Source organism: Sceloporus occidentalis, unplaced genomic scaffold (assembly GCF_023333645.1).
Source record: "Sceloporus occidentalis isolate IW3139 unplaced genomic scaffold, rSceOcc1.0.p SCAF_80, whole genome shotgun sequence".
In the NCBI taxonomy this organism is placed as follows: domain Eukaryota; kingdom Metazoa; phylum Chordata; class Lepidosauria; order Squamata; family Phrynosomatidae; genus Sceloporus; species Sceloporus occidentalis.
Window position 1 is genome coordinate 534,734 of NW_028317060.1, and position 21,344 is coordinate 556,077.

General features: G+C 41.3%; 2 protein-coding genes across 2 annotated transcripts in view; one reads left to right on the top strand and one right to left on the bottom strand.

Moving 5' to 3' along the window:
• Positions 1-2,369: 2,369 nt before the first annotated feature.
• On the bottom strand, positions 2,370-19,282 carry LOC149285326 (phospholipase A-2-activating protein-like). The gene is made up of 14 exons (XM_089495478.1): positions 19,119-19,282; positions 15,497-15,690; positions 15,022-15,122; positions 12,313-12,433; positions 11,886-12,053; positions 11,392-11,527; positions 10,982-11,151; positions 10,584-10,741; positions 10,034-10,253; positions 9,458-9,520; positions 4,719-4,790; positions 4,347-4,448; positions 3,219-3,383; positions 2,370-2,935 (listed from the first exon to the last, which is right to left on the bottom strand). Exons 1-14 carry the CDS (start codon positions 19,280-19,282, stop codon positions 2,370-2,372), a joined length of 2,400 nt encoding a protein of 799 aa, XP_089351604.1.
• A 1,226-nt stretch (positions 19,283-20,508) lies between these two features.
• Positions 20,509-21,344, top strand: part of LOC149285327 (intraflagellar transport protein 74 homolog) — a 35,525-nt gene continuing 34,689 nt past the window's right edge. Inside the window, exons 1-2 of the mRNA XM_089495477.1 lie at positions 20,509-20,628; positions 20,749-20,881. Coding sequence (XP_089351603.1) covers positions 20,509-20,628; positions 20,749-20,881 — 253 coding nt within the window. The remainder of the gene's footprint in view (positions 20,629-20,748; positions 20,882-21,344) is intronic.

The following is a 21,344-nucleotide window of genomic DNA, read 5'->3' on the forward strand; positions in this document are numbered from 1 at the left end:
GACAGCGTAAAATGGAGAAATGTATGTTTGAATCTAGAACTGTATGAGGTATGGATACAGTGCAGACAATGAAATAAATGGTTACTGACAGCACCTGTAAACAGCCACATAAACACTTTATTCTCAAAGGTGTAACCAGGCAGATCCCAGCTCAAATAACAGCTCTGCTATAACGTACTCCCTCGTAGGACCACAACAGCTGCAGCTGCTCACCAATCAGAGTCCTAGAAACGCAAACACGTTCTACGACGCAGAGTTAAAAACATTCAGGGCAAACTGGACGCTGGCGCTGACAACGGCGTCATTATGTGAGAAGCCCGTAGACCTTCGTCCGTTTTGGACTTCAAATAAAGCTCATCTGGCGTTGAACTCTGTAAATCGCGTTAGGGGCACGTTTACGTATGCTCCTCCGTAGGCGGTAATGCCTCTAGTGTTTAGAACATACTCCCAACGTAACGTCGGGCGCGAGGACACGTATACGTAAAAGGTGAAGCTAAAGTAGACATGCCTTATGAGGGCACATGGATGGTGACTCTTAGGAGTCTGGTTGTTATGCATACATTAAAATGTTTTTATTTATATCGATTTTTCTACAGTCGTCTGTATTGTGAAATAAATGTCAGTATTCTTAATTTAGGTGTTTTAATTGCGTACTTTAACATCCCTAATCATGGCCTAGCTTTTACCCATATATTTAAATGGAACCACCATGAAGACGTTTTGGGGTGCATAGTCTCAGGATGTCTTGCAGTTGACTAAGCAACATACTTGTCTTTAAATCTAAAATTAGTTAATAGATTCTAACCTATATTGTTCCCTTATTATTGTTTTCTATAGCACCATCATATTCTATGGCTCTGTACAACACGTAAACAGGACATAAGTAGTATATAACATAACAATTTGACTTACAGAAACAATAGGAGACAAAGGGTCTGCTCAAAAAGCTTACAATCTATAGATCCACTGCATGGAAAGTCATAGTCCCCTCTTTTCTTCTGCTACTCTGAGAGGGTAAGGTGATCTCAGCTTGAGACAAGATGGTGGCCTAGCAGGAAGCTTGAGGTGAAAAGCTTCATAGTAGAAAGAGGAATATGAGATGTACAGAGATGGAATTATTGCTGCTCGAGACCAGAGGGGCTCAGTAGAGAAGGGCTGTTCACCGTAAGAGAAAATGAATTGATAAACTTAACTTGTGGGTCCAGTGAAAGCAGTCCAAGCAGCGAGCACTTTGGCTGCATAGTGCTTAATGCAATAGGTAAGAAAACTTTGAAGAAATAAATCTGATTTATACAGGGCCAGCCAAGAGTCACCACAATCAGACTCTGTTCCAGACCCTAGAGGTTCTAGAGTGGCTTCAGCTTGTGGTGCTTCCATCTGAGAAGACTTACTTGCCACCTCAGGAGTCTGAGTGACAGCCCTTTTCTTCTCAGCTGCCACTGCCACTCAGTAGGCTGATGGAGTTCCTGCAGCCTCACCGGGCTTTTTGTATGGGGAGCAGCAGAAGCTCACAGGGGTTGGACCTTCATGATATACAGTGAAGCCACCACTCTCACCTCAACAATAACTTTAGTAGATAGAACCCAAAAAATAGATAGCAAGGTCCTGTAGACATAGCAGGCTTCTCGCTAGACATAACAAGCCCAGTGTTTCGCAAAGTCATGACAGCGTAAAGTTGTCCAATTTTGATTAATCCATCCATATAGTGTTCCAGAACTCTTGAGAAGCTTCCAGATGCTTGTTGGCAGACTCTCTGGAAGTATTCAAGTTCTTCTACAGAGAGTTTTCTATTCTGCCATGCATTCTGGGTTTCTCAAGCGTCCAACAGTAATTGATTACCATGTTCTGCGAACACCTCATCCTAATAATAGGCCGAGTATACCAAGCAGGGTGCGCCAAGCACAATTACTTTGTCACAACTGAGTTTTGCATGTTTGATTACCTAGCACTTAGAAAAATATAATAGACACCCCATATGTACTACTACAACCCACAAAAACATCTGACCTAATCAATGTGAAAGAGTGCAATAATTATTTTGGATGTCAGTCTTATAATGAATTGGACTTAATCTGAAGCAAACTGCCTGAATTTCTTTAAAAGCAATACAATTAACAGCAAGGTTTAGATTTTCTCCTTATCATTAACACTATAACATCACAAGTTCAAAAAGTACACAAACTACATTCAGTGCAAAAAAATTTATTTGCGGCCAATTTAAACTTTAAGACAAGACAAATGTTCATTATGTCAGCATTCATTCCACAGCATTAGCTTCAATGTATTTATAGTACAGTGTAGTAAGAAAACACTATGTGTCTCAGGAATAGGTTTTTTTTCCCCCTTTAGCAGTAGAAAAAAAAAATGATTTACACTATATTTAAAAGGAGCCTGCAGCACTCATTAACTTTGGCTGGTTCCGCGACAGACATGTATTTCTTGATCTGCGAATTGACGCCAAGGGACTTTGCTAACTGTACAGCATTTTCATCATCGCTGATCAGTGTACCAAGAGCCACCAGCAGACGGAAAGCCGCTTCAAGGTCTTCCACAACTTCCATAACCGTACTGATGGCTGATAAACATTGGGCCTTTCCCTCCAAGTCGTTTATTTTATGTAAACATATGGCGTAGTTAAGCAACAACGTGGCTAGAGCAGTGTGGATATTCTTATTGTTTACTGCTTTCAGTTCTATCGCTTTAGTGATTACGGTGTCTCTATGGGATATCATTAGTCGCGTTCCCGGATCGTAGGAGAAACTGTTACATAATGTCCGCAGGGCTAGAAGCTGGTTGGCTTGTCTGCCGCCTGGATGCATGAACTTGAAGAGGTAGTTGCTAAACTGACTGCCTTCTTTTTCACTGCAGAACATTTCATTCACAGTGCGATTCTTCATGGACAAACGAAGAACATCTAAGGCTGGAAATACAATATCTGAAAAGGAAGAATACGTACAACAGGTTTTAGACCGGGGGAGAATATGTATAACTGACATACTGCTTAATGTCAGATGATGAAGACATAAAGAGTCAGGGTGCTCGGTCTAGTAGAACATATCCAAATGGCTAATACAGAGCTGCCTGAAAAGGACTGTTTATAGAAAAAGAAAACAGCACAATACTTTTTAAGCCTTACATTTACCTATAGGCAATACCAAAAAAGGTATTTATAGGAGTACCATGGCATGAACATAGATCATAGACAACATATATTGTACCTTCTGGCCAATTAACGGCTCTCCACAAAGTGTCTAGTTGTTGCGCTGTGGCTACTTCTCCTGATGGATTAGTCACCACAGATAAGAGTTTTTCAAGTCGCATTAAATCTTCTTCAGACATCTTATGTTGCTCAGGAGCCGCGTGGTTTAGTTCTTTCAGTTTACCTACGAAGGCACAGAAAACAAAGGTCTACATACCTATACTCACAGCATGTTGACATGTCAATTTATTTTTAATCAGTTCATTTTGTTTATATGCATTTCTTGGAAGACAAAGGGCATTGGTAAGAGGCAATAATGCATGGAAGACTTTTGACTCTCTTCTGCAACAAATTTGCGTCAGAAGTCGCTTTTTATTCACTAGATTTAGTATTGTGTCCCTGAATTGCCACTATTTAACAGCAAATTATTAACAGTGGCGCAGTTCAGTTTATTCCAAAGTATACTGAGGCGTTCTTGTACTGCGTCTTCTCTTGACCCAGCGGTCAGTAGCAGCCGCCCCTCGCGATCCCTGCGTCCATAGCGATGCTGGATTGCGCATCATCGATGACATACCTGGTACGTGCAGGTCTGTGGGTGACACCCAACCAGGAAGTACCAGGTACGCCACCGGTACGGAAGGGGTTAATGAAATAAATGATGCAATCAGATCAATACGCCGAGTGAAACCACTAAGGGTTGTACACATAAATGTTACTTTACGCTAAGGCGCAAGTTAAAAATAAATGAATGTTGTTGGCACTTAGGTGAAAATGCTTAATGTGCCACTGAATTGGCTGCAAGTACAGTCACCAGATCATCACCTAATTAACTGTAGATGATTCTTTATAATCCTACTTTTATTCAATATATTAAATAGATGGATGTCCACCCAACCTTTGATACGCTGGTGCCAGCACTCTTGACTGCATTAGCAGACATCCATTCTGGTGGAATATGAGGGGTGCGTAAAAGAAAAGGTACCCGTGTACAGTTGTAGCCAGAGAGAGAGAGAGAGTAGCTTGTAAGGGGTTAAGGTAAGTCAACTAATTTAATTAATGGACAGTAAAGTAAAGTAATGTCACTTTAAAAATAGATAAATCATAGCAAAAAAAAAAAAAAAAAAATCATGAGTCCCCAGACGCTCACCTGAAATTTGAGATGGGTTCGCTTGATCAAAAGTGAGAGGGTCTTTCTTTGGGAAGTAAATATTTGGAGTCTGAGCAGATAATGATCGATAGGCGTTCTGTCCTGCAGAGGATTGTAAAAGAAGTCAGAAAGTTAATGTGATGACCCGCTTGCTTAAAAGCAATCATGTTGTGATAGAGTATAAAATTGCACATCAGAAGCAATTTTATGCCCCCCCCCCCACACACACACACACACACTACGTGTGCGAAGTTAAACTGCATTTCAAATTGAAGTGTCAGTTTGCAATTAGGATTTGCTGTTCCGGTGTAGCCTCAAGTAATGATGGCTCTATGATTGCCGGGTGACAGGAACGTGTTTTGTTTTTTTTACCTGTAAATGGATCTGATGCTCCAGCTGAACGAGCAGACTGCGTCACTGATCCAGGTACATAGCGGCTACCACCTGTAACATAGTAACATAGTTCATAAGGTTGAAAAAAGACCAAAGTCCATCAAGTTCAACCTATATACATATTGTGTCCCTACTGTGTTGATCCAGAGGAAGGCAAAAAAACCCTTATGAAGCAGATGCCAATTGCCCCATACCAGGGGGAAAATTCCTTCCCGACTCCAAATATGGCAATCAGAATAAATCCCTGGATCAACGTTCTGTCCCTATTAATCTAATATCCATAACTTGTAATATTATTGCTTTCAAGAAACACGTCCAGGCTCCTTTTGAACTCTTTTATTGAGTTTACCATCACCACTTCCTCTGGCAGAGAGTTCCATAATCTCACCGCTCTTACTGTAAAGAACCCCCGTCTGTGCTGGTGCAGAAACCTTCTTTCCTCCAACCGTAGAGGATGTCCCCTTGTTATAGATACAGTCCTGGGTATAAATAGGTCCTGGGAGTGATCTCTGTACTGCCCCCTTATATATTTATACATAGTTATTAAGTCCCCCCTAAGCCGTCTTTTTTCCAAACTAAATAACCCCAATTCTGATAATCTTTCTGGGTACTGTAGTCCTCCCATTCCCCTTATTACTCTGGTTGCCCGTCTTTGAACCCTCTCCAGCTCCACTATATCTTTCTTGTACACTGGTGCCCAGTACTGTACACAGTATTCCATGTGTGGTCTGACTAGTGACTTGTACAGTGGTAGAATTATTTCCTTGTCGTGGGCATCTATGCCCCTTTTGATGCACCCCATGATTTTATTTGCCTTAGCAGCAGCTGCCTGACACTGGTCGCTACAGGTAAATTTACTGTTAACTAAAACTCCTAAGTCCTTTTCCATGTCAGTCGTCCCCAGTGTTTTCCCATTTAATACATATTCCCAGCCTGGATTTTTCTTCCCCATGTGCATAACCTTACATTTATCTGTGTTGAACCTCATCTGCCACATCCCAGCCCAAGCCTCCAACCTATGCAGATCCATTTGTAATCGTGCGCTGTCCTGTATTGTGTTAACCACGTTACAGAGCTTAGTATCATCTGCAAAGATTGATACTTTACTATGCAATCCCTCTACAAGGTCATTAATAAATATATTAAAAATAATAGGACCCAAAACTGACCCCTGTGGTACCCCACTAGCAACAGTCACCCACTCAGAGTATGTACCATTAATAACCACCCTCTGTTTCCTATCACTGAGCCAGTTACTTACCCACATACACACATTCTCCCCCAGCCCAAGCATTCTCATTTTATGTACGAGCCTTTTATGTGGCACCGTATCAAATGCTTTGGAAAAATCAAGATATACGACATCCAGCGATTCACCCCGATCCAGTCTTGAGCTCACCTCCTCATAAAAGCTGATCAGGTTAGTTTGACAGGACCGATCCCTTGTAAACCCATGCTGATATGGAGTCATACACTTATTTTCATTGAGATACTCCAAAATAGCATCTCTTAGGAAACCCTCAAACAGTTTACACACAACAGAAGTTAAACTAACAGGCCTATAATTCCCCGGGTCACTTTTTGCCCCCTTTTTGAATATTGGCACAACATTTGCTATGCGCCAGTCCTGGGGAACAGACCCTGTCACTATAGAGTCCTTGAATATTAGAAATAGGGGTCTGTCTATTACATTACTTAATTCCCTTAGAACGCGGGGGTGAATGCCATCTGGACCTGGTGATTTGAGAAGAATATATTTAATAGATTAGCTTTTTCCTGATCCCCGTCTATAACTTCTCCCTCATTACTTTTTAAGGGGCCAACGCTTTCATTTTTAACCTTTTTACTATTTATATAGTTAAAGAACATTTTGGGGTTTGTCTTACTCTCTTTGGCAATGAGTCTTTCTGTCTCCAATTTTGCTGCTTTTATCTGATTTTTACATATTTTATTTTTTTCCCGATAGCTTTTTAGTGCTTCCTCACTGCCTTCCTGTTTTAGTAGCTTAAATGCCTTTTTTGCCATTTATTGCCCCCTTTACATTTTTATTTATCCACATTGGTTTTCTCTTGTTCCTGACTCTTTTATTCCCATACGGTATGTACCTTTCACAGTGAGAATTTAAGATATTCTTAAAAATCTCCCATTGAGTGTCTGTACTCTTGTTTTTGAGGACATTTTCCCAATTTACAGTGTTAAGGGCTTCTCTTAGTTGATCAAACTTTGCCCTCCTAAAGTTCATGGTTCTTGTGGCTCCTCTAAGAGTTCCCTTATTGAAGGACAAGTTATAATGCATCATATTGTGATCACTATTTCCTAGATGCCCCCTGACCTGCACATTAGTTACTCTGTCAGGTCTGTTGGTTAATATTAAGTCCAGTAGGGCGCCCCCTCTGGTCGGGTCCTGTACCATTTGGGACAGATAATTATCCTTACTTATAGTCAGAAACCGGTTTCCTTTATGAGATTCACAGGTCTCGCTTTCCCAGTTTATGTCGGGATAGTTAAAGTCCCCCATAAGAACCACCTCATTGTGATTAGCTGCCTTGTTTATTTGCTTTAATAATTGATCTTCTGCTGCTTCCATTATATTTGGTGGCTTATAGCAAACCCCGATCAGTATTTTATTATTTTTCTTTCCATATATTTCTACCCATAATGACTCCACATTATCATTTCCCTCACATATATTCTCCCGCAGTGTGGCCTTTAGGCTGGACTTTACATAAAGGCAAACTCCTCCCCCTTTTCGTTTTTTCCGATCCTTCCTGAATAGACTATACCCCTGTATGTTAACCGCCCAGTCATAGCTATCATCCAACCATGTCTCTGTTATACCCACTATGTCATAATTTTCTTCAGACATTATTAACTCCAGTTCGTCAGTTTTATTGGTCAGACTTCTGGCATTAGTAAGCATACAATTTAGAGGTGTATGGTTTTTTTCCCTATGAAGCCTATCCCTATTAACTATTCTAACCCCTCCCTCTGCTCCACCCCCAGGTACATTTATAAGCCCCAGCTCTCTATCTACACTATCTTCCCCTTCTATATTGTAGTTTCCCTCCCCCCCTTTCCCTAGTTTAAACACTCCTCCACCCTTCTGACCATCTTCTCCCCGAGCACAGCTGCACCCTCCCCATTGAGGTGCAGCCCGTCCCTACCGTAGAGCCTGTATCCGACCGAGAAGTCGGCCCAGTTCTCCATGAACCCAAACCCCTCCTTCCTACACCAGCTTCTGAGCCACTTGTTTAGCTCCCTAATCTCCCGCTGCCTCTCTGGTGTGGCACGTGGTACAGGTAATATTTCAGAAAATACTACCTTGGAGGTCCTTGCCTTAAGCTTGCTACCTAAGTCCCTGAAATCATTTTTAAGGACACTCCGCCTCCCTCTCACTTTGTCATTGGTGCCAATGTGCACCATGACTGCTGGGTCTTCTCCAGCCCCTCCCAGTAATCTGTCAACCCGATCCGCGATGTGCCGAACTCGAGCGCCAGGCAGACAACACACTGTTCGGCGATCCCGGTCTTTGTGACAGATCGCCCTGTCTGTCCCCCTAATAATTGAGTCCCCCACTACCAGCACCTGTCTGGCCTGCCCTGCGCTCCTCCTTCCCTCCTTACTGGAGCAGACACCCCTCTGGTGGTCAGAGGCAGTGACTTGCTGCAGTACTGCTAACTCTGAACTAACATCCCCCTCATCTGCCAACCGGGCAAACTTGTTGGGGTGTGCTAGATCAGGACTAGCCTCCCTGGCGCTTTTCCCCCTACCCCGCCTTCTAACTGTAACCCAGCTAGCTGCCTGACTGTCCTGTACCTCCATCCCACTATCCTCCCCCACCTCTACCTGCGAGAGAGCTTGCTCAGTGAGCAGCAGACTCCTCTCCAAGTTGTCAATAGATCTCAGTGTTGCCAGTTGCTCCTCTAGACTCAGGATTTGTGCTTCCAAATGAGCAACCCGCACACATCTCGCACAGCAATATGCACCCTCGAAGCGCTGCTCAAGGATTGCATACATTGAGCAAGACAACCAGAGTAAGAGGCATTAAAGCAAATGTGTCCACTGTAAGAATTAGCCAAAAATTTTGTTTGTGGGCACTGAAGTGATATGAAGCTTTGCTGCAGACACTGAATAGTGTAATAAACATTTGTTAGTTCTAGAAGAGCTAATCTGTATTCTCCATGGACTCAACAGAGATACTTGGCTGTAAGGGTTCAACTCACTGACATCACCACTGATTATAATGGGCCAAGCTTAGAGATTTTCTCTTCCAAGAAGGGACAAGTTGGCCAAGTACACTTGTTAGAGGAGATACAAACAATCCCACTACTTTAACTATTATACAGGTGCAGCCCTTTTACTTCTTGAAGAGCAAACTTGCAGAGGTCATGCCTTTAACAGTAAAGTGAAGTTGAGAGCTTACAGATAGCAAATGTTTTATTTTAACTACACACACGCTGTTTAATAAATTAATTCCATGGTGATCTGGAAGATTTATTTTGGCTTCTCTTTGAGCTTTTACTCTTTCTTGGTGATTCTCTGTAATGCAGTGAATGATGGAAAATAAGAATCACATGTATTGCTATTTCACTTGCATTTTCTGTTTGTGCAGAACGATCTCAGCGTGTCCCTGCCATCACGCGAGTTAAAGTATTTCCTCTTAGGATATCTAAAGGCAAACTAGATGCTTTCTGGTTTTAGAGAGCTTGCTGGAATACCTGTAAATGGGTCAGCTCCAGTAACAGGACCGGGTGAGCTTCCTGGGATGTAACGACCTCCACCTACAAAAGGATAAAAAGGTATTAGCCGTAGACGAACCTGGCCTTTTCTCTGAAACTGCAGCCACAAATATAGGTGGTTTTCCATTTATGTCAGAAGGGGAAACGGCTGCATCTTTCTATTTCTTTGTGATCACACTAAACTCAGTATTGTAGCACTAAATAAAATACACTCACTTTTTTTTTTTTTTAGCATCACTACAGTGTCTTATCTTGGCTAAATCCACATATTAAAACGTTTCACCCAGACATGAAAGTGGCATGAAACCCCGCGCTCTGTGGGGATATCGCACTACACCTTTGGAATGGCAGCTTCTCCATAAAGTACTATTTTAATACAGGCTATGCATTCTTCATCGGGGAGGGGGGTTATTTGTGACACTAGACTGTCCCTTTATGTTTACAATATTCCATAGTTATTACCATTGCTATTAGCTGTACACTCTCTCCAAAGTGATTAATTCTAGATATTATTACTGTGGAACAACAGAGCAAAACGGGCCATTTAACATTTACCTGTGAACGGATCAGCAAAGCCAGTTTGCGGAGATGCAATTGTTTGTCCACTGGAGTTGTCAATGATAAATTTTGCTACTTGATCTAAGAACATGGGATTCAAATCATTCTTCTGCAGGAAATTGTATGCAACGAGCCAGGGGTCTTCTGTTACATTATATGGCAGCTTATAAGAAGGTCCACTTTCATTCACATCAATTGTGAATACGTAGTCATATTCCTTAAATAGAAAGTAGTTAAAGGGAAAATATTTAATAAATACAATGGCTACATAATATCGTTAATAAATGGTACTGCAGATGCCATTTTGTCCATGAACTCTAAACACTTTGTTACTTCACAATACATCAACGTGGATACAATGGACTTTGTAAACAACAAAAAAAAGAATAGGATTAGGTGGACAAAGCATTCAAGAGCGGAAGGAATGTTTAATTGTGGTATTGAGTTTGCCAATGGAACAGATGCTGGCAGAATAATAATAAAAGGCCTATTCGCTTCACAAAATACTTTCTGGTCCCATAAAGGAGATCACAAAATGCCTGCACACCTTTCCTTCAAACAGGACTCTCCCAGAGGTTTGCTGTGTTGCACCTGATGATCCTACTACATCCCCAATTTTCATCCAGCGCCCTTCACTAATGCTCCACTGGTAGGCCTCAACTTTGCCATCTACATTGATCAGCCGAGTCTGTCCATCTTTAGTACCTGGTAACACAAAAAGAAAAACAGTCATTAGGGCACAGATTAGTAAATGGGAAAAAGCAAAGAGGGAATTACACCGCAATTCAGAAAAACAACACCTGTGTGCCTTGTTTCCATTGGCTGACCGATGAATTGTTGCACAATGTATTCCATCAGCCACATACAGGGTTATGGATTAGCTTGGCTGTTTTACCAGCAGGCAGTTCTTACAGTAACAGGCGACTATACTAGATGAGGAATTACCAGGTTCAGTCAGATGTTCTTTTCCAGGAAGCTCCTCTATCTTAATGTCACCAAGATCGCCTGTTTTAGGATCAATTGTGGCTTGGGAGAGTTCATCTTCAAACACTTGTATTTCCTCTGGGCTGGCTGTGCGGTCTAGGGACTCTGTAAATACTCGGATTATGCCGTCACTTTTAAAATGAAATATATAAAATTAGTGATTTACAATTACAGGTGAAACAATTATTTTTAAGTACTCATTTACACATGTAGTGACACAATAGCAGATCTTGCTAAAAAAACATTAATATGAGCGACATAGCGCCACACACAGTCACATAACACTCAATATGGATGGCAGTCTAAGGCACCAATTGCCAATAAGTAGTTACATTTTCAGAATGTCCCAGTATTTTTTAAATAATGGATACCTTGCCCCAATAACGACGTCTCCATTATCCAGGATGCAGCAGCACCACACTGACTGTGCAGGCAAACGGATTGTCTGAAAACACTCTCCTTTCCTCCAGATCCGAACTGATCTGTCTTCTCCTGTAGTCACAAAATCTGGATAGAAAGATTACAGAGGATCAACAACAAAGCCATGGTTCGGAAACATGAACTAAAAAAGCAAACCCAAAATGCTATCGACATTAGGGGGTACCCATGACGTTCAAGTCTTAATCTGCATAGTTTCAGACAAGTTAAAAGAACATTCACACGTTTCCAAATATGTATCCTCAACAAACGAACCGTCAACTGCCTTTGAGGCGTTTGCTCACACTTACTGTGGCTGTAAAAAGTGAGCGAGAGTAACGGCAGCAAGTTTGGTCATTTGTAACACGTTAATTGTTTTAATACTGGAAATGTCTTTAATGTTTTTAAAACCCCATATAGCAAGAACACATTAAAAATATCTGTTTACCTTGTGAATTTGGAAAGATACATATGCTATATATGTAATTTGTATGACCATAATAGACTTGTAGGCACTCCCCGGAGATTAACCATCGTCTAATGGTGGCATCGTTGGCACAGGAAAGGAACTCCGTGTCACTTAGAATTGCCAGTCCTCTGACACAGTCTTCATGCCCTTCAAATCACATTAAAAATAAGTGGTTATGCCTTAAACCAATACATAACTAAATCATCTGCATTCAAGCTCCCTTACAGGCAAGATCCTTCTGCCACCTGCTGGAAAACTATCTCCCATAAAGGCCAGCCAGATGCTGTCACTAAAAATTAATTTACATCTGGGGAGGTACAAACCGTGTGGTTCCCGTCATGTACAACCAAAAATAACTTACTATAGCAAACCAAGAAAGCGGAGAGACTATAAACAGTTTACATACCAAGGAATGTATTTTCACACCTCCCTGCTTTCCACAGCTTAATAGATTTGTCAGCTGATCCGGTCAACATCAGACCCTGCTCTGGTAAAATCTTCACTGCCCAGACAGCAGCGGTATGACCCTACAGCATAAATACATAATAAAAAACAAAAAAAAAATCAATAGCAACGCATATCAACCCATACACTAAAAAGTCAACTATGCAGCGTTCAGCAAATTTGATACAAATTAAAATCAAATGATTAACCCCTTCAGGACCGGGATTTTGATACTAACGTGTCGCTAAAGGACCGGAGCCATTTTTGTGTTTTTGCCATGTCTTTCTTCAACTGTAATTTCTCTCTTATCAATTGGTGCACCCACACAAATCATATATTGTTTTTTTCAGCACAAGTAGGGCTTTCGTTTGAAACCATAGTAAGCTGGGTAGTACATTGTTTTGTTTGAAAAAAACTGGAAAAAGTGGGGAAAAAATGAAAAAACGCATTTTTTTTACAGTTTTGTATACATACAAATTGTACACACATTAAACCAATGGGAAAAAATTATCCCAAATATATTCATTAACTTGTCCTGATTTGGAAACCACCCAACATGGCCAGGATTTTTATCTATTTTGACCAGTATAGGGCAAATATTGCAAGGCATGCATCACGTTTTTGAAATGTAATTTTTTTCAAATTTGGCATGGCAGTCTAATAACTGCAATAGTTGTCACAGATACTGATTACCCCCCCCCAAAATTATATGTTTATGAACAGTAGATAAGTCAAGGTGTACAACTAGGGTCATTTTGACACTTTTCAAACAGGGATTTTATCGCCAATTGCTGCCAAATTTTGAGGTATTTTTATATTTTTTTTTGCATATGTTGCAATGTTGCTTTAGATTTTATATTATATTTTGTATAGAATATGTGCAACTGCAGAACAAAACACCAAATTGTGTTCACCAACATCCCCCGGTTCCAACAAGGCCTCACATGCATGGTTCATGCATTTTTTGAGGAAGCTATGAGGGCAAAACTGGAACATGCGCATTTTCGTTTTCACATTTGGAATTTTCAGAAATTGGTTTCCTGGGCCCATATCCCATTTGGGACATTTTGGAAGCCCCCTGCTGTAAATTACCCCATAAAAGTATATATTTATGAACAGTAGACAAGTCAAGGTGTTCAACTAGGGTAGTTTTGACAGTTTTCAGCTAGCCTTTTCTTCACTGATGTCTGCCAAAGTTCACGGAAAATTAATTTTATTGCGTTTTTAACAAATACATTTCAATGTTAAAATTTATTTCTTGCACAGCATATGTGCAACAGTGGAAGAAAGCACCACATTTTGTTCACCAACACCCCCCGGTTCCAACAAGGCCTCACATGCATGGTTCATGTATTTTTTGAGGAAGCTATGAGGGCAAAACTGGAACATGTGCATTTACATTTTTTTAAATATTTTTTTTCATCAGATTACTTGTAAGTGACAGGTTTAGGCCGCTGACATCAATCAGGGAGACCGATCAATAATCAGCGACTTAAAATGTCACCGACAAGTGATCAGGTAATAATTATGATTTTTTCACTTTATTAATAATTTGTGTTTTTTCATAATTACCCTAGATGACCCCTCTCTCTTTGTAGAGCAGGGTCATCCGTGGGCTGCCATAATGATCCGATCACTCCTATTGGCCAGGGGCGATCTGATAAGCCCAGCATGTTATTTTTTTTTTTATTATTATTATTATTATATTAATTTTTTTTAATTTATTAATTTTTTTTTTTTATTATTATTATTTTTTACATTATTTTTTTTAACTTTCAATGCTGATGCTCCATTGAAGCACAGCATTGATTGATATTTAGTCCCCACAAGCTTGTGGGGACTAATATTAACCCCTGCAATGCTGCGATGGGGGTCATACACAATCGCAGCATTGAAGAGGTTAATTGAGGAAGAGGGGGGTAGGGGTTAACTGAGGAAGGGTGGGGGTGGGGGGGTCTGGTCTCCACACTCATGTGGAGACCAAAGAACCCTGTCTCCCTGTCCCTGAAGCTGCCTCTGGCAGCTGGGACACAATCTCCAATAGACTGGAGATTGTAGGGGAGGAGTCTCTCTGATCAGTCCTACAGGACTCCGTGGGAGTGATCGTGGGCTTGGGGGCGGGCTTAGACAGGCTGTGCTGTCTGCCCAGGAGTCCTGGGCAGACAGCAGCAGCTGCTTTTTTGGAGGAGACGTACCTGGTACGTCCCGGTCTACCGGTGACTGTTAACCAGGAAGTACCAGGTACGTCCCGGTACTGAAGGGGTTAAAACTGTTAATTTGTTTTGTTTTTTTGTCAAATCTCACCAAGGGTAGACTAACCATCCAAATTCCATTCAACTGTATACACATAAGGCAGATTTTATGTATATCTCCCCTATTTCACATTAATAAAGACCATTAAATCGTTTACCAAGTATAGGATTCCCTTAAATTACTGCTTTAGCGAGACACAAGGCAGGCGGCTACCATTTGCCTAAGCCATTGGAAACCTGTTAAGCCTGCCCATCCTAATATATATATATATATATATATATATATATATATATATATATTATGTTTTATATAGTGAGCAATATTTTAAATGTAAAAATTACAATACACAATTAGCCCATGTCATGGCAACAATATGGAGCAAGTTTACTGAATACCATATTCCCGAGCGGAGCCCTACCTGTAAGGTCATCATGCACTTCTCATTGAGCCAGACCTTTCCAGTCGTGTCCCACGATCCACTCAGCAATGTGCCAAACTTTCCGGACGAAAGACTGCAAACTGCAGGAAAACAACAAGATGGAAACAAAGCAGCTATTACAGAGGAAAAGCGGTAATGGTGCTCATGGCTTTAACTTTATAAAGTGAAAAAAAAAATCAACATTCACAAAGGGGATATATTTCAAATAATTCAATTTCAATGTGGACACAATGGAGCAATAAAGAAGGACTATTCTCCATTGGACATAAATCTACCTATAGCAGTATTTTAATACAATGTGTGAAGTTAGTCAATCAAAAGGGGACAGCTAAACACTTTTTCTCTACTGACTGAAGTTTTGGTTTCTGTTGGCTTTTGTGATATTTTATAGAATGTAACCCCAACAGAAAGGGTAGAGAAAATGCAAACACACTTAAAACATAGCGAAACCTACCTGTGTTCTTGTGGCCTTTCAACACATAGAGAGGATTCACACTATCCAGACTAAATACACAGATGTTATGATCGTTTCCCCCTGTAGCGATCAATCCCCGTGGGTAGATTTCACTCGGAGGTATGATGCACACACAGGAGACAAAGTTGGTGTGTCCACTCATGCGGTGTATTTCATTGAAACCCCTGTGAGGGCTAAACAGGTAAAGATAACTATTAGGTTAACTATACACGTCACAATACAGCCAAATAAGATGACCACGCCAGAACATGGGTCAAAGTCGGTTACCTGAAAATCCAAAGGCTTAATACTAGGCTCTGTCACTTTGATTTAACTGTGGCCCAAATAATTTTAAAATATGGCCATAAGGAGCCATGAGCCAATCTAAATTTTGGTCTAAACCCTCATAAAGCAGTACTTTTCCAATAGTAAATATTAACAATTTTGACAGTCCATGAGCCTAAAAAGACTCTTAATTGGGTTATTATGTCTTATAAGTGTATTAGGAAAGTACTATATGTAATAAGACACCAGGTAGACATGTTCCTCAAGGGTTCTCGAACAACGGTCTAGTCAGTGAGACTTTTACTGCCTTCATCACCTAGATCCTCACACCAAAAGCCAAGCCAGTGTCGTGGTCTGGGGATGACTTGCTGTATCAGGACACGGATAACTGGTCATTGTCGAAGGAACCACAAACTCTGCTTTTGTATTCCACATGACATTGTAAGATCATCAGTTTGTAAGTTAATGTGGAACTGGGTCACACAGAAAGACAATGATGAGAAATACTCAAGTAAGTCCGCATCACCATGGTCAAAGAAGAAAAAGTTTTAGGCATGGCTTAGACAAAGTACAGACCTACATCTCAATAGGTTAAAGCAGTTCTGCGTGGAAGAATGGGCCAAGCTTTCTCCACAGTACCATGAGAGACTGATCATTAACGACACCAACTGCCTGAATGCAATCACTGCTTTGAATTATGATGTAAGCATAATGTGCTTGAGGGGATAATTACTTTGCCAATAAAGGACAAATATCTAAATTATGTGTTCTTTCTTCTCTCAGGTTCACGGTTATCCAAGACATGCAATCACAGAGAAAAAAATCAGACAGGTGGCAAATACTTTTTCGAGTTTAGGGTTTAACAGAAATAGCAAAAACGCTCAAACTACTTATGTCCTAACAAGATTATGCTTTGGAAATCTGGGAAAAAAAAGTCCTTATTAAAAACTAATGGAAGGGTCCAATCAGCAGGAACATTCACATGGATGTTATGGTGACAACACCACTCCACTAGTATCCACTATAACAAAGAAAGATGACTTGCCCAAAACGCCCATGCCATCTCAAGAGCCCACATTAAGAATAGAGACAAGAAGCCATACACATCAATTATAAATAGAGCCTGGTGGCAGCGTTCATGAGCACTCATTTCAGATATTATTTAGAAAACAAGCAAGTGCTTGGACTATAATATATATATATATATATATATATATATATATATATATATATATATATATATATATATATATATATAATGTGGACATTCTGTACCCGAATGTGAAAATATAGAGCGTTGTACATTAAAACGCCAGCCTGCATAAGAAATTCTGACATATGATCACATGGGGAGTCATCATGACCAGCTTCCAGCTATACTGTTACAAAGGATAGTGATCACATCCATGCTAATATAGAAGAAGGGGGCAGAAATAACTTTATTATTATACATTTTTTGCTGGATTTGGTAACATTATTACGACCTGCTCTCGATAGGTTGCAAACTATTAGGAGGTCTAGGCGAACTGAGTATAGACAAGGAGCAGGTTGGACAAGGAAGACTTGATTGCAGCAAGAGTCACATATAGATATAGAAGTCAGCAGACATTCCCAGACTGGGAGAACAGGTGGATTCTATGCAGAATGAAGGTGGTGGGCTGTTAAAGGGACAGACTGTATGCTTCTGTGAACAAGTGTTACAAGCTAGAATATACCGTATTTGCTTGATTATAAGACAAGGTTTTTTTCAGAGCAAATGCTCTGAGAAATACCCTTGTCTTAAAATCAAGGTCATCTTCTAATCTAGACTATGAGACTAAGATCCAGATCCCCCGCAGCACTCCTGGATCCTCCTGTCTGGTAACCTCAGCTGCTGCCAGCACTTAGACCGGGTGTCTATCACCGAGCGCCGGCGAAAGTGCCGGCAGCAGCAGAGGCTGTGTACGCGCATCGCGCATACCTTCCCCAACTGCCAGAGAGGAGAATTTCCCGCAGCGCTGCGGGGTATTCTCTTTTCTCCCAGCCGGCGAACGTCCGTTCGATGAACGCAGACAACCCCAGGGGTTGGGGGGAGTGTTGTATGGGTGGCATAAGGATTTTCTGGAGGTAGAGTGCCCCATGATATGCCTTTTAACCCCTGTATGCCACTTTGCCTCCAGAAATGCCTTATACCCCCCCCTATATGCCACTTTGTCCCATGATATGTATTTTAACCCCCTATATGCCAGAGTATAAGGTATATCAGGGAGGCAGAGTGGCATATAAGGGGTTAAAAGGCATATCAGGGAGGTAGAGTGGCATATAGGGGGGTATAAGGCATATCAGGGAGGTAGAGTGGCAAGCCTGGGGGCACATGTGCATAACTGGGGGGCATGTTGGCAAATAAAAACAAAAAATATATATTTTTCTCAATCATAGCTTTTATTAAATATGACAAAATAGTTTACATGAATGAAGAAACACTTTTTCCCTATAGAGTCGTCTTATATTGAGGCGTTTTCTTTTTCCCCTAAATATTCAGATTTTGGGGGGTCGTCTTATAATCGAGCGATAGGCCAGAGTTGGATAAACCAACATATAAAACACGTTGCTGTACTGGCTGACTTGGCATGATAGGAGTGTGATTGCTAACAGCAAGCACAGTCCTATCATGCCAAGTCATATTGCTATTTTTTTTTTGTCCAATTATGGTGTGTTACCTACTTTTATTAAAAATTTGAGTTTTTATTATTGTTTTTAAAGGTGGGGGGTCATTTTCGGTTTTGGCTAAGTGAACCGTGAATGTTTTGGTCCAGAATTTTCATTTCGGTGAATCCCTAGAATAAATATAACTATTTCATTTTTAATTATCCTGAATCCTGAATTTTTTGTCACAAAACTTTCGAGGCTCCAGAAATCAGTGAGAGGAAAAGTAAAGGTTTTGTGTCATTTACTTTATTTTAATCTGCATATCTTATTAAAGGCCATATTTTCTCACAGTGAAAAATGAGTGCGGCCCGCGCACGTATACAATTCTGATGAAGTGGCCCACTGCAGAAAAAACTTGGACGCCCCTGTAATAGACACTGGTAGATTAATACTATCCCTGAGTAATCCGAGTATGGTTTAGGCGTCAAGAATACATTCCCCACCCCTTTCATAATACATCTCCATCAGTGACGACTTTTGTGCTACTTACTGGCACATCTGCTAGTTGTGGGCTTAGAGAAGTACCTTAATGGCGGGATGTAGGTGTCTATAGATCCTGATAAAGGTGCTTCTCTAGAAGACGCACCTGTTTCACGCTACAGGTTCCCTCTCTAGACAGCGAGGTCCGAACAACACGAACCGCTCTTACCTGTCCGGTGCCCAGAGGCGCGCGCTCCTGTCACGTGACACCGACACGAACCCATCTCCCGAAGGTATCGGGCAACGTACGAGCCCCCTGACATCCTGTTCGTGTCCAGGGATGGAACAGCGCAGCCGGTAACAGCCGTCACCTACTGCACCGTCCTGCGCCATGACACAGCAACCAGCCGCTAAGCGACGGAAGTGATGCGACGGAAGGCAAAGCCCACGGACCACAGGAAGTGACGGAACTGTCTGTCCTCCCTGTGAGAGAGAATAAAGTAGTCTCGCTTCCGGGTGTACTGGCGGAAACTCCCGACAATGTCATATCCAGAACAGTAATCCCAATAGCGAATATAGTGGTTTCCACCGTATAAACTTTTACATGCCACTAGAGGCCTTCCACAAACACTGCAGTATGGAGACGGGTGTTATCTGCGTCACGTAACCTGTTATTTCGAAACAAGCTGCTTAGCAAACATCCCAGTTAATGTAAAATCCTTCGTTCCGTCCAATTGGCCAGTATCTGACAGACCCCCGGCGTTTCACCGTCCGTGCGTGATGTCATTGCTGCCTCCGGCCCCGTCCAATCGGCTTACAAGTATTAACCGTTCCCTAGCGTTCAATTGACACATGGAAAGCTGAGCTGTCGGTTGGGTGATGTAAGCACGTGACCAGGCGTTGCTAAGAGACCGATAGAACTAAGGAAGCGGAGGAACCTGGAGGTGGCTGTGGGTATGTGATGTGTTTATAGCATTCGAAATATTACATGGATAGAAAATGACAGGAGACGTGTATGTGGTTGATACTTGTGTCTTAAAGGCGTACAAGGGTAAACCCTTTTATTTGGAAAGGTCTCCTGGGAGCTGTAGAATTTGACGTTAGGGCACCTCCAGAACTGCTGGGATGAAACTTTGGGACCAGGGAAGTCTCCATGGTCTCAGAGGGCAATATCCTTCTGATAAGGAGATCAAATCAAATTTAAATTGGTCCCGTGTATAATGTTCCAGCACTGCTCCATATAGCAATCACCGGAAATGTCCGCTCCGCTGATCCAATTTAAATCCTTTGAACATGTGGAAAAAGCAATAAACGGTTGTGTTCGTACCGAGTAAAAAGTGCTTTATTAAACGAATACACAGATCTGTGACTTGGAACCGTGTTGGCATATTAGTGGTCAGCTTGGGATCTGTTTGCAGTAGAATTTACCTATTTGTGTTTCTCTGAGTTTATTTTAGTAATGGGAAAGGGAGACTGCTCCTTAAATTGTGTCCAGTGTGACAGTTTGCAAGTGCTGCAGTGATTGTGTAAGACTGCTTATAATAGAACTTCCTTATTTACCTAAAATTGGCTCATTTGTATAATTGTAATGTTTCTCCACAGATTGATCAGTAGACATAATGAGCAACCAGCGGCCCCCTTCTGCTCGCCCTAGCTCAAGGAGCGGGGTCGGCTCTATACCGAACAGACCTCCAAGTGGAATCCGTCCTCTCCCCACCGCAAGTAGGATGGCAACTGGAGTGAGTATGCATAGTTGCTGAAAATATAATGTTATCAAAGTCTTCCTTATTGTAGGTACTTTATTGCTTACTTACTTTGGTTAGTAGTGGCGTCAGTAATTTGCTTTTCCTTTCCCTTAGGTGCTGCCCACTACTGCCAGGCCTGGGACACGCAGTGGTCTGGTTGCTGCAGGTGTTCTATCTGCTCAGATAAAGGTAGCAGATCGTCCCGTTACCCAGCAAGGCTTGAGTGGAATTAAAACTGGAATGAAAGGTAGTTGACTGCTCCAGCATTACCACCTTTTTTTGCTGACACTTTGTCGCTCCTGTTACATTAAAATTTCACTATAATTTCCTCTCCTCTTTCCTATGCCCCTTCACTGTAAATGAAACCAATGCACAAGTCACTGATCTGCAAGAGAATGCAGCGTATAAAGTTGTTTCTAGATTTGTTAAGTTATATTGCTGAAAACACTGTCGCTAAAATCAGACACGTTTTAGCTTTATTTCAGATCTAATAAGAATGCAAAAATATGACCACTAGTTTATAGATACTTTTGAAAGGCAAAAAAAGATGACTTCTTATAGTTGATGTAACCCACTGTGCTGTTATGTGCTATACGATCATCAATCTTTTTGCAGGGGTCTTAGTGACGGTTAGACAAAAAGTATTTGGGTGCCATAACTAAAAAGTGGTCTTGTCACCATGGTAACCAAATGAAGAGTCCAGTGGTTGA

Bases quoted from the DNA above. Each gene is read 5' to 3' on its own strand.
- LOC149285326 (XM_089495478.1), bottom strand. From the start codon at position 19,282: ATGGCGCAGGACGGTGCAGTAGGTGACGGCTGTTACCGGCTGCGCTGT. The intron at 10,742-10,981 runs GTAATTCCTCAT...TTGTGTTACCAG, and splicing joins AGAACATCTGACTGAACCTG to GTACTAAAGATGGACAGACT. The intron at 3,384-4,346 runs GTGAGCGTCTGG...GTGCCTTCGTAG, and splicing joins GAACCCATCTCAAATTTCAG to GTAAACTGAAAGAACTAAAC.